Here is a 14,257-nt window from a genome sequence, read left to right on the forward strand (position 1 = left end):
TCGGTCAAATCGACAGAAAGTTTTTGTTTATATAATATATGTATATATATATATATATATATATATATATATATATATATATATATATATATATATATATATGTATATATATATATATATAGGTATGTATATTTATATTTAAATATGTATATATGTACATATATATATATACACATATACATACATATATAAATATATACATACACATATATATATATACACACACATGTATATATACACACTACAGTATATGTGTGTATACATGTACATATATGTACACACATTCCTATTATATAATATATACACACACATATAAACAAAAACGTATATGTTAGATGTGAATAATCGATTTGACAGTACTAGAAATAATTTATCTTTGTGTTGTGGCCCACCGCTTAAATTAAAATGGCATTTCTGGCAGACGTTCCGGTTTTTTGATTAGGCTTAATTGAGTTGTAGTTTACTCATTGTTATTCAGTCAAAGCAAGTAATCAAGAATTAAAAAGATAAGACATGATGTAGTTCTTTATTAAAAACACGTTTCATGGATGAGTGCTTTAGAGACAGGCTTGTCAGAATGAAATCATTTTCATCTATATACACATACACAATGTCAGCCCCTGTATCCAGTCAAGTGTAGATGCACATTTGGACTCACAAAGGTATGGTAAATATAAAAAATAAACTATAAAACATGGCTTGTCGGATTTGAAAAAATGTTCAGGTCATTCTACAACCGTCCGAACCCACAATGTATGTAAACTTCAATGTAACCCCCTCAGTAAAAAATTACAAAAAATAAAACACTAGACAAATAATTAAAAAATAGTGCAACAGGTTTTTATTATTACCACTCTAACCTTTGTGTTGCAAAGCACGAATCGTTTAAAAGAAAACGGCTCACAAATGTCACAGTTTGTCTGTTTTTTGGCACAGGAAGAATGAAAACACAGGTAGTAGATGTTAAGAAAGGTCTGGAAGGACGTCCCGTGGGCTTGAGAGTCTCTCTCTGTCTCTGTCCAGAGGAGCTGCCAGCTCTTCCAGCTGCTGTTGCTGACTGTTTTCCAACTCTTCCAAGCGTCTCCGCAGCACACACAACTCCCTCTGGTGCTGCTCCTCCTGAGACAGGAAATGCAGGAACAGATGAGTGGGAAGAAGAGGGGATAAGAGAGAGAGGAGGATGGAAAAGCGGTAGATTTATGTCCTGGGTTTTGTTATGGCTGACAAGAGAATATTCTACTATAGCCCCTTTCACACAGCGCATTGAACCCGGGAAATTGCCGGCAAATTGCCGGAACGCCTTCTGTGTGAACGCAAACACGACCCGGGTTTAATGCCGGGATCGATGCCGGGTTGGGGACCTAGTAACATTGCCGTGTTCAGTCCCGGAACGCGCGCTGTGTGAACAAAAGCCGTAATAATGCCGTGTCGTAGTGATGACGCTGAAGCCGGGATCGTTCGCCAGCTGTGAAACGGTACGAAATGCGCAATTTTATGATCGAATCAGAGAAATAAATGCACAAGCGTGGTTTCTCGAGAGAGAAATCGCAGCTCATAAGCAAACTGAAGACGCTGCTGAGACATTACAAGTCACATCGATGTCACGTGTCTTTCCGGGACATACACGGGTTGTGTGTGAACGCGCTCTCTGATTCCGGCAAATCACTGGCAGTGTGAATGAACCAAAATCAAATGAACCCGGGTCAAATCCCGGGTCACTTTATCCGTGTATTTTCCGGAATCTCTGTGTGAAAGGGGCTTATGTGGATGGGATGATTGCAGACACCTGCATGTTTGAGAAGATGGACTCTGCTGGGATGAGGAGGGATTGGGCCAAAGGGGTGGAGGAGGTCATCTGGTTGCCCAGCAACAGACGGCGAAACTCGTTGTGTCTCCTCTGCAGCTCTTTTAGACGCTTGCTGAGCTGAGCGTGTTCTTCAGAGTATGAGGATTTCCTGAGCGCACAAACACATCAATAAATTAGAAATATTATACAAAAAGACACAGACACACACACACGCACACGCACATAAATAACAACAAATACCCAAAGGGCCGGTTCACGAAGAATGTGTTTTTGCTGTTAAAAACACAAGACGCATGGACAGTGAAATGAAAAAAAGTTATAGGGTCTAGAGCCGTGTTATTTTAACTTTAGCGCTGAATTTTCGAATGCCATATTATGTGCGAGATGCTGCAAAACATAGGAGCGCAACAGTTAAAGATGTCCGTCTAGCCGTTGAAAAACAATGAAAAAACGCGTTCTGTGTGAACAGCCCATTAAAACCATACACACAATATAAAATATTGTACATTTAGTTTGTTATATTTAATTTACATGATCATTATATATATATATATATATATATATATATATATATATATGTTAGAAACAGAACAAGAAAGTACTTTTTTGCAGTGCTTGCTTCAATTTCAAGCTCTTCTATCTTGGCTTCTAGGAGCTGAATCTTGTCTTGGAGTTTGTTTTCTTTTACTTCAGTCATTGTTTTCCTCTGGATAAGAAAACAGACCAATAATTCACCTTTAATAGTAATTATTATGAAGAAGAAGAAGAAGAAAAAAAAGAGAGTATAAGCAAAATGTAGTTTGACGGCTTTATGCACTACCTTTTTCTGAGCAAATGCTGCCCTCTGCAAGCGCTCTTTAGCCTGGCTGTATTTCTCCCGTAGTTCCGCTTCTCTGTCCTGCAGTTTGTGTTTCTCCTCCAACCATTCCACCCTTCTCTCCTCCACCAACCTGTGACAATAAAACGTTGGCAATTTATTTAACTCACTATCCACAAAAAAACAAACATTTGAAGTGTATTTGAGCGTGAATTTATTTGATTTTATTGTTTTACACCATGTCAGCAGTAAAATCGTATTAAAAAATAGATAAATAAGACAACGGATAGATAAACAGGATAAATAATTTACATACAGAAATATTAAATCTATATCATTTTAGGTACATGGCTTGATATGATAATGATATGGTTTCATTTTTTAAATGATTTCAGGACAAAAAAGATCTAATGTACCATTATCAACAAATCATCCATATTTGTCATTGAGGGGAAAAATGTCTATCAAGCACTTTTATACAAGCTAAATCTTGCTTTAGAACCAACATTTCATCTTAGCAATCAACTCTATTTTAAGCCTCTATTCTGAAAAAATGCTAAACAACACATTTTGATGCTCGCTCAGCAAGCTGTCAGCATTCTCTGAAATATTTCTGGTTCCCCTTTTACAGCGTTGCTAGTATCCAGGTTACCGGAAGGCGTACCTCTCGGCTTCCTGTTGGGTCCGTTCCATTTGTGTGCGAGCACTCCGTAGGTCCTCTCTCACTCGCTCCAGACTTTCTCTCAGTCTGCTGTTGGTGTCCAGCAGCTCACTCTCCGAGTGAGAAAGAGTTCCTATCTGTAGGTTCAGCTCAGCGTTTTGCTGATAAACACAATTATTTGAGTTATGTGAAACGTCATGACTTCCACCTCAATGTTATGTGCATTCACAGTAATTTCCCTCATTTTACAGCACTTACCCGTCTCAGGTCTGCATTTTCTGCTCTTGAGGTCTCCAGCTCTTCCAGCTGTTGACCCTGCTGCTGAACTTTGGCTCTGTATCACATGTAATCGGATAGGAAATCAAATGGGTTGAAAATCATATTATTTTACCATTTACAGTAATTTCTTTAAGTAACTCAAAGTCAACATAAATGTCATTTGCAAACCATTTTACCTCTGAGACATTCCAGAAAGAAACATATTTAAAGTAACACCATTAAATAGATCTTATTTTGAATGATTCATCCATAGGTTTCATTTAAAAAATATATATTTTTAATCAAAATGTCACAACTGGATCTTCAGGTGAAACGACAAGACGTGACAGGGAACTACACTAACCTTTTCCACTGGTGGCACTTGCGCTACTAACTTTTTCAGTTACTGGCGCAAAACATGATTTGGTCGCACAAATTATTTATAGTAAGCCGCTCTGGATAATAATGAACAATAATGAAACTGTATTACAGATGTGCTTTTTATTTTACTTGCCATCTTTTAAACCACATGCCTTCTTGTTTTTGTTTTCTGGTTGGGATAGATTTTCTCCTAAATGGATTTCAACATGCTATGGTTGGCACAGGGCAGACTCCTGAACTCTTAAGTAGTGATGCACCGATGTGAAAATTGTGGTCGATACCGATAATAACCGATATTAATATTGCTGTTATGGCATAAAACAGTAAAAAAAAAAAAAAAAAAAAAAAAAAAAAAAAAACACAGGAACACTGTGTACAATTAAGATAGGCTACTTAATTTATTATTCCAATGGCAAAAATATTGTATCACGATTTTTTTCAGGAAAATCACAATTCACGATTTTATCACAATTCTTTTTTATGTTGGTTTTACTATTTTGCGACTGAGCATTACAGCCAAAACTTATGTCCATATTTTAAAAACAAAGCCTTGGGTAACAAAACATATATAAAAAAATGGCAGACAGGGACGAAGATAAAAATATTTGTCATTATTTTCTTTGTTATTAAAGGGTTACTTCAGGATTTAGCATTAATCTTTGTATTAGTAGAAAACCTGTAGTATTTTCGAATTACCATGCTTTCCCCCCTCATATCCCCCTGAGAGGAGAGATTTATGTATTTTTAGTCTGGAAAAAATCCTCCGATGACGCAATTTTCAAAAAGATTTTCTGTCCAGAGGCTAAAGACTACAGCCAGTAGATGGCGTTGTTCCGCATGTTTACAACCCGCCCATAGAGGGTGGGATCTCACTCACAGAATGTACACAGTATCAGCCGTCTTTCTTTGGAAGCTAAACTAGCAGGCTCTTGTTCTGTGGAGAAAGCTGAATAATAGGAGAAAGCTGAGTAAGTAGGGGTTACCATCTTCCTTTTCCCGGACTTGTCCGGCGGGCGAGACTGTTAAAAATGTCCGGGATTCGGCTTTTGCGTTCTGCGGTCGCCATTCATTGTTTACATGCACACCTCTCGTTTCAATCTAACTGAATTAATTCCGATCGGTGAATCTGACTGTAGTGTTTACATGAACGCTAAACAAGTGATCGGTTGATGTGCGTTTTAACATTGCTAAGAAAATTCCCGCGTTTCTCCGTGAGAGATGCGAGACCCGGCGCGTCTCAGTAATAAAGCCACCGGCCTCGCACCGTTCTCCCGCGGCCGTCAGCCTCGTCCTGCTCGCCACAGTAAACATGATGAATGGCGACTGTAGAAAGCAAAAGCCGAATCCCGGACATTTTGGGTCTCTAAATCCCTGGCAAACTCATCACTTACTTAGGCTAGCCTTGTTGTTTTCAGCTGTGCTCTCTAACCGGTAGGCGTGGCCTCCTAAGGCAGCGAAGCAAGTGCATTCTGGGAGTTGTTGTCTTTCATCCACATAAGCCAAAAATACATTTTCTGGCTTTTCTCAGTCTAGAAAGCTCCAAATTCAAACATTTCTCCACATTTCTTCTACTTAAATGACCTATTTTAAATACACATTCAGCTTCCCAGAGGTGAAGTATCCCTTTAAATATTAAGATCAAAGATGCACATTACACATACACAACTTAATATACAAATTAAATAAACAGTGTTTTATGTTTTCAGCTTCAGTAGGTGTATTTAACAGTAGCATTGAAGACAGTAATTAAATGAACAAATATGAAAATAAAACAAAATAGACTTCACTGTATAAATTATACATTGATACTTATTAAAGCTACTTCACTCAAGAGCAGTGAGTGATTTTCTCTTTGCATTTTGTTGTTTTATTAACATTAAAGGAATAGTTCTCCTAAAAATTCAAATTGTCATAATTTACTCTCTCAAGTTGTTTTAAACTCAAATGAGTTTCTTTCTTCTGTTGAAAATATAAGTTATTTGGAAGAATGTGGGTAACCAAACAGTTGATGTACCCCAGTGACTTAGTATATTTTTCTCCTTTGGAAGTCAATGGGGACCAGCTACTGGATAGCCACATTCTTCAAAATATTAATATTAGAAAAATATTAGAAAATATTAGAAGGAAATTAATACAGGTTTGGAACAACATTAGAGTGCGTAAATTATTTTTGGGTGAACTATCCCTTTAAGGACAGAGTTGCGCGCGACACGTCTAATATACACGCATTTGACAAGCAGATTTACTCAATTTTCTCAAGTTTGCTTTCACTTTAGACATAACCGACTTTGTTTATCTAAACCTTGTGTGTATTTAACAGTATAAGCACAATAAGACTCGAAAGATAACTTGGTCCATTATCCAGGCGCTGGTAGACAGGCTTTTAGTGCATGTGAGCTTCACATGTACGCGCTGAGGAAGGAACGCACACGTTAGAACACGTTACAATATAAAACGTTAAATATTAAATGTAAACTATAGCCCGTCAATTTTCATTTTACAATTATCTTCTCTCTCTGTGTGTGCGCGCTTGTCCGTGTTTGTGTGAGAAAGAGAGAGCCGCTCGCGCAGCACTGATACAATGGTAGGCTACGTTTTAATCTAAGTAACGGTCGCGGGGCTGAAGTTAACTTGATGTTTTGAATGCTCAGAGGCAGAGCACGTTACAAAACGTATTCTTAAAATACACATTTCTGTTTTAATAAATGCTCATAGTAAATCATAGCATATTGCCTAAAACATAGGTACAAAAACAATCAGTGATACATTTGTGACCCATTAAAAATTAGGGTCGCAAAAGCATTTCAAAAGGTCGCAGTGTAGTTCCCTGCATGACGTATGCAGGAATTCTCCAATGATTTGGTCCACTTAAACCCCGCCCCTGCAAGCTCACGTTCATCTCCTTCCATTTATGAGTCGCAAAACTTAAAATCCCACAACAACCGATTTACAGAACCATGTCCCTGGCCTACATTTTTCTTTGACGATAATCTGTATGATTTTATACATCACAATATGTAAGAACAGATCTGTTGCTACTTCCGTTTCATTGTGACTTTAACAACAAAAGCGGGACTTAATTTTCCCAATAAGACCAGGAAGTAAATAGGGTTCATTCTGATTTCATGTGGACTTTAATAAAAAAATAAATGACCCTCAAGAAACTTGCCTCAGGTTTTGCAGTTCCTTACGAACAGACTCCTCCCCCAGCTGGGCGGCACGGAGACGCTCCTCCCACTCCTCTTTCTGAGAGTTTCCTGTTGCCTCCTGAAGAGCTCTCTGCTGTTCGAGCTCAGATAAACGATTCTCCAGCTCAAGCCTGGTTGCAATAAAATAAATGCATTAAGATGCAGAAAATCCCTCGAGGCTTTAAAATTAGAACCTTGCCTGATAATATTAGTGCTTACTTCTCTTCCTGAAGGGTGGCCATCTTGTGTATCTCCTCCTCTCTCGCTGCCTGAACTCTGCGCACCATCTCTCGCTCTTTTTCAGATATCAAGTCTTTATTTCTCTCCAAAGCTGACTTCATGACCTCAATATCTGACTGCAGACCTGAGAGAGAAAGACACTGTTATTAATGTAAAACAGGTTTAAAGAAAGTAAAAGAGAAGGAAGCATATGTTTACCCTCTACTTGGCACTGCAGTACGTCTCTGTCTCTTTCTATTTCTCCTTTGGCTCTGACACACTCTAGTTTTACGTTACTCAACTCCAGCTTGTGCGTGTGCTTCATTTCTTCAACCTGGACAATAAATCATACACAATTGCCAGGATATATTGCTACAGATATCAAGCATGGGGACATGAGATCATAGAATCTGACTGGTCAGGTCGTCCAGGCTGTGTTTGTGTACCTGACTGCTGAGTGAGTTGATCTCCCTCTCGGCTTTGTGCAGTTTGCCTGTGAGGAGTGTGTTTTGTTCCTGAGATAGACGAAGTTCACTTTCTGTCCGGTCCAACTGCATACGAATAGACTGCTTCTCCGCCTGCACATTAACAGATGGATCTTGATAAAATATCTTAATTGTTTTAATTTATATAACACATTTTGTGTCACATTTGAATAAAAACATGAAATGCAGAACATAATATATTTCAAATAAAATATTCATAAGTTTGAATTAGATTTAATTGAAGCCGTTTTATGTGATCTCAGACTTTTTGACTCCACAGTACATAACTTATTTTATACTTAAAATATTTATGAATATTAAATAGCTAAATTTTCAGCATCATTACTCCAGTCTTCAGTGTCACATGATCCTTCTAATATGCTAATATGTCATCCGAATATGCTGATTATTATCAATGTTGGAAATAGTTGTGCGGTAAAACATTTTTTTTTTATAACCCTTTTTCAGGCGTCTTTGATGAATAAAAAGTTTGGAGTCAGTATTTTTTTCTTTCTTTTTTGAAAGAAATTAATTACTTTTATTCAGGAAGGATGTGTTAAATTGATAAAAAGTAATAGTACAGATTTATATTGTTCTATTTTGAACTTTTTATTCATAAATGAATCCTGAAAAAATGTGTCACAGTTTATTAAAAAATATTAAGCAGCACAACTCTTTTCAACATTGATAATAACTGAGTATAAAATCAGCATATTAGAAGAATGATTTTTAAAGGGTCATGTGACTGAAGACTGGAGTAATGATGCTGAAAATACAGCTATTATAACTTATATGTTAAAAGTATATTCAAAAAGAAAACTATTATTTTAAATTGTAATCATATTTCACAATATTATATAGAATATAGAAATATTTCATAATATATAAAGATTTCTGATTAAATAAATGCAAGCTCGATAAGCATTAAAGATTTCTTTCAAAAACATTAAAAATAGTAATATATATATATATATATATATATATATATATATATTATGTGTATAAATGTGTATAAAAATATATACACATATATATATATATATATATATATATATTAGGGCTGTCAAAAGATTAATCGCATCCAAAATAAAAGTTTGTGTTTACATAATATATGTGTGTGTGTACTGTGTATAATTATTTTGTATTAATCTTTTTCTTAAGATCTTAATCTTATTTTGTATTAGTCACACGCATCACACATGACCAGCGTCGGCCAATAGTGAGCCTACGTGTGACGTACAACACAGACGCGCTGCGCAAAAACACTACGTGAAATAGCTCGAGACCCAGAGAGAAGGAAATAAATAGTGGAATAAAGTTGTTATTTTTGTTTACTTTTTGCGCACAAAAAGTATTCTCGCTGCTTGATAAACTTAAGATTGAGCCACTGATGTCACATGGACTACTTTGATGATGTCTGTATTGCCTTTCTGGACATGGACAGTATGCCGTCCATTGACTTTTAATGGAGGAACAGAAAGCTCTCGGACTAAATCTAAAATATCTTAAACTGTGTTCCGAAGATGAACGGAGGTCTTACGGGCTTGGAACGACATGAGGGTGAGTCATTAATGACATAATTTTCATTTTTGGGTGAACTAACCCTTTAATACACTCACCTCCAGGGCTTTCACTGCAGCCTGGGTTTCGGCAAGCTGCCGGATCTGAATCCGCTGCACGTTTTCAGCCTGAGCACCTGAGTTGTTTCTCTCTGCTCTGAGTTCGGTGACTTCTGCTTCCAGGCCTCTGAGCCGCTGGTGCAGTTGAGCTTTCTCCCTCAGCAGGGCTTCGACACGCTTCCCGTTCCGTGCCGGATCTCCGCTCTGCAGCTGAGCGGCCAGATCCTCCTTATCATGCTCGAGTCGAGCCACCTGCAGAATCACATATATGACACTCCTTCATAAAGAGACGCTGCTGGGTCAAAACACAGTTTCAAATAGAGAAAACATACATCAGCTTCATGTCGTATCCGTCTCTCCTCCAGGACTCGAGCGTGCTCCTCTTTCTGGTGGTCAAACTCTGACTTGAGGAAAGTGAGGTCATAACGAAGCTTATTATACTCTGACCTGTAATTCTCTGCTTCCTGTCACAGAGAGAAATAAAGAAAAGCATATCAAGACTAAACCTACATTCTAAAAGTCTTTCATAACATGCAGTAAAGACAAAGCTATCAGTTTGTTTTCCATCTGTTATGGACAGGATTCTGTTTGTAGCATGTACTCATGTGGTTGTCATGGCAAGTGGAGTTAATAGTTGCGGAGTGGGAGTCAGCTGGTGCAGAGGGGCGTCTGTTACCTCCTGGAGTTTGTTGAAGCGTTCTCTGATGGGAGCCTCCAACTCCTGCTGCACCTGAGCTCTCAAGAGCTCCAGCCGCTGAGGGGTCAGCACCTTAAACACATACACAAACACATGATCAACACAACACAAAAATGTGCTACTTCGTCAGCCAAATATCTAAAGGCCTGTTCGACACCAAGAATGATATCTAAAACGATGACTATATTATTGTCCACAACAATGCGCAATATCGTTCTGTTTATGATAAGCTCTTGCTGCAGTTATGTTGTCTAGTGCTTCAAATGCTCAAGCTTTTTAAAGCAGGATGGATTCTGATTGGCTGTCAATGTTTTTATCATTCATCAGCTGGAAAAAATTGTTCTGAAAGTGATTCCAATGATATTGTTTCTCTGTGCCATTATCGTTATAGTTGTGTTGTGGACTCTGCTATTCTTTAATATTTATTTAGAACTACATCTTTATCGTAAACATTATAGTTAACATACAGGCCTTTATTTAAGCGTATTAAAACACTTATGTTTGCTTACCTCTGCAGCACCAAAATACGTTTACATAGTGTTGTTATTATAAATTACAACTATTAAAAATGAAATAATAAAGGTTTAGTTGAAGTACTAAAATGACTAAAAATTAAATAAAAAAATGAAGCTAAATAGAAATATAAAAAGCTTCATAAAACTGAAAAAACATAACAAAATTACTAAAACTTTAAGTACTTTTGTTACTAAAATTACAAAAGTGAAACTGTAAATATAAAAATAAAAGCACATTTAAAATGCTATAACAGTATTTAAATACTAAAACGCTTTATATTTAATGTTTAATAACGCTCTATAGTCCTAATTTCATTAATTTTCAGCATAAATGAACATTTTGTTTTCCTAAAAAATCTGGACAAAGCATTGTGTGAGAGTGTGTGTGTGAGTGTGAGTGTGTGTGTGGCAAGAACAGAAGATAAATATAAGATTTCAATTAATATTTTTCCAATTCCTCATATTTCCTAATGGTTTATTAATTCAATATTATTCTAAAATGTGGAATAGTCAGTCACAATAACGAATTAGAAGGTGTATCCAAATGTTTTACTTGTATTGCAATAATTATTAATTGATGTACAATAATAATATAAATAATTAGAATTTTCATGAAATATTTGAATATTGTCATATATATTTATATCTGAATGTATGAGCTACTAGTATTGGTATTATTACGTTTTAATTAGTATGCCAAAAACTAGAGTTTTACATAATATTTTTGAGTGACATAATGAAATTGCTTACAATAAATACTGAAAGTTACTCTCTGTGTTGCCTATCTACTGTATGTAAAGTGAAGTGTAAAGCGGACAGTAATGTGTACCTGCAGTCTGAGCTCTTCCAGCTCTCGTGTTTTATCCAGCAGTTCTCCTCTGAGCTCGGCCAGCAGCAGCTGCTGTTTCTCCTGAGCGACCTGTCGATCACCGAGCAGCCGTTTCAGTTCACTCTGCGCCCGGGTGTATTCATCCTGCAGCCTGGGCAAACACATTTGCAGAATTGAACCCAACAATGCATCCCAGAACTGTAGAAATGATCAACCTTGAAGTTTCACACAGTCACTCACCTGGTGTGCTCCGCTTTCAAGGTCTGGTAGTTGGTCTTGTGGTTCTCACAGCGCATTCGCTCGTCGATGAGCATTTTCTGGAGCTCCATATCAGAGCTGGTGATCCCTGTAGAACTGGCCAGGAGGACTGCGGTTTTCCCAACTCCTCCTGCAGGCTGCAGGTTTGGGAACAGGGCAGATGACTGCCCTAATGCTGGAGGGTTCATCTGGTCCATTGCAGGCAGAGACAGAGAAAAAGGAGTGAGGGAACAAAAGAAAAAGATTTTTATACTTCCCTTCCCTTCAAGAGAATCTCAATCAACACTAATGACTTCAGCCAGCCAAAGTCAAGAGATGCAACCACATCTCATCAGGACTGACTATTTTAAATCACTTATAAGAGTCTAGTTAGCACGAACAAAGCATCTAATCACTACATGAGCAGCACAAGAGTCCTTACTGGCTCTTCTGCTCTCAAGTGATTAGATGTAAAGCTCAAGCTGGTCTCCAGTGATTCGTTCACACTTGTGTTGTTGTAGAAACACAACTACTCCAGCATAAACGCATAACGGCTTCCCGTGTTGTCAAAGCAACCGAACCACTAGGGAAACTAACCTCGTGCATTTAAACCAGCGCAAGATGAAGCATTTCCTGGTGTCCTTGACTGTAAGTCCGAGAATATAGTTTTAGCTGTTGCTATATTGAAATGTCATGATAAGAACAGTGCTTGGTCAACAGTGCATACTGCACTTGTTTCATAAATAAACACCTCTGATGGGTGTAACCTACTGTATGCGCTCAAAACTTTACAAACCATAACAAGTGCATTAAGGGACTACAGTAAATAATTTTAGCAGCTGCTGTAAAGTTACCCGATCCAACACTGACAGCAGCGACGCACTGTTACGTGATGATGATGGCGGCCAGAGTCGCCTTTCAAAATAAAAGACTTCTTTTGACACTTTCCGTCAAAAGTCCGGACTATTATCAAATAATAATTAAATAATAATTGTTAAAGCATATTGCGTAGTTGTGCTTGGAGTTAATTGATCATTTTGGACAGGCTGTCATACAAATAAACTGAATGACGTAAATGTTGTCAATGTATGCTTTTTCCTGTGAGAGTTTTGTTTTTCTATGTTTTTTGTATAGTAAAATAAAACCTGTAGCTGTAGGTTAATGATTTGTTCTACCCTCCTACTTAAAATAGTTTAATATATATATAATATTTAAAATAAAATATATATTTAATATTTATAAAAAACATGTATTTTATAATAATATTTTGTTGGATTAATGAATGAATGAATGAATGATTAAGTCAAATCATTTCATATAATGAGTTAATTTTCGCGTTGTTCCTCGCTCAACCGTATGTTTTAGATACAATGGCATAGTACATGACGAGTCATATAGAATAATGCTATTTTTATGGTGCTTTTGTATTCTTTTTTTACTCCCCTTTTATTGTCATTGCCTGGAAAAGTCTTATTTATTTATTTATTTTTTCATTTTGGGTTGAACGTCGCGATGTATTTTGCAATAACGCTTTTCTGCCAGCAGAGGGAGGAAATTACTGGCCCAGTCTGCTCTAGATATCAGATGCCTTCATTCATACAGAAAGACGACCTAGAGGTAGTTCGTAGGTAAGTTTTGAATAGGACACAATTACCACTGTAAAAGTACAATTTATGTACCTACATCTGTGTAAAACTTTCGTTGTGGGTTCCTATTTGATTTCGCATGTTATTGTCCCTTCAGCTATGCTTTAACACACCGTTTATAAAAAGATGTGTGTTGATATATTGACCCGAGTGTTTTCATTTTGGCATTGCAGTCCCTGAACCTCTTATCGTTGGGCATGAACCAGCCCTCGTGCTGTTATGAAAGTTATTTATAGTTTTTGTAAGTACTTTATCTTTAAAAGGACAAAAGACTAAACCATTCCTGAAATAGCCAGTTTTCCCACAGTTTATTATGTGTGAGTGAATAAGAGACCGTGTTTTCTTTTTTAACAGGGAACATTTTATTCAGCATTAGTCTTCGGTATTTAAGAAAAGTTTTTTGTGTGTGTGGTTATTTAGGTGCATAATCTGGGTATTTGAGGTGCATTTTTCAGTGTGAACACACTAGTCATACTATAATATAAAATGGCATAGAATAGTGCATAAGTATGTGAATTGAGGCGCAATGTGTCTTGGCATTATGCTCATGCTTACATACTTTCTATAGTAATGCATGTAGATACATGATATATTGTCTACACCGTCTGAACAAATGGAACAGATTTCATCACTTGACAAGAACAGCACAGTCAGTCCTAAATTGCAGATTTGAACATCAAAACAGATGTGTGTGTAGTGTGAACAAAGGCTAAGTATGACAAAGTTAGCAAAAAATACAAAAATGTATTAATGTGAATATCAATCTTTGACTATACTAGGATTTTCTTAAATCATTTAGCCTATTTTATTAGCCAGTTTCCCGTCATTGTGTGAATCAGCTCTCTGTTTCCCAGTAAGCTGTGGAAAATTTAACAGCACTGACTGTTCTGCATTATAG

The 14,257-nt window shown here is 36.9% G+C and overlaps 1 protein-coding gene across 3 annotated transcripts; it reads right to left on the reverse strand.

The window, feature by feature from the left end:
* Nucleotides 1–500: 500 nt before the first annotated feature.
* Nucleotides 501–12,652, reverse strand: cep83 (centrosomal protein 83; the record flags this gene model as incomplete). 3 transcript variants are annotated; one of them, XM_081362746.1, is made up of 17 exons in its annotated part: nucleotides 501–1,119; nucleotides 1,787–1,955; nucleotides 2,410–2,513; nucleotides 2,628–2,757; nucleotides 3,289–3,446; nucleotides 3,544–3,619; nucleotides 7,094–7,243; nucleotides 7,332–7,476; nucleotides 7,551–7,665; nucleotides 7,778–7,909; nucleotides 9,436–9,687; nucleotides 9,768–9,899; nucleotides 10,112–10,204; nucleotides 11,477–11,627; nucleotides 11,717–11,922; nucleotides 12,311–12,359; nucleotides 12,568–12,652. In XM_081362746.1, the coding sequence occupies 16 exons, from the start codon at nucleotides 12,317–12,319 to the stop codon at nucleotides 964–966; spliced, it is 2,178 nt and encodes a 725-aa protein (XP_081218872.1). In that variant the 3' UTR covers nucleotides 501–963. The 3 variants fall into 3 exon arrangements, with proteins under 3 accessions (XP_081218872.1, XP_081218871.1, XP_081218873.1); XM_081362745.1 differs by having other exon boundaries at nucleotides 12,311–12,626; XM_081362747.1 differs by lacking the exons at nucleotides 12,311–12,359; nucleotides 12,568–12,652 and having other exon boundaries at nucleotides 11,717–11,931.
* Between the last annotated feature and the right edge of the window lie 1,605 nt (nucleotides 12,653–14,257).

Source organism: Scardinius erythrophthalmus (assembly GCF_964197995.2).
Source record: "Scardinius erythrophthalmus genome assembly, chromosome: 4".
NCBI lineage: Eukaryota > Metazoa > Chordata > Actinopteri > Cypriniformes > Leuciscidae > Scardinius > Scardinius erythrophthalmus.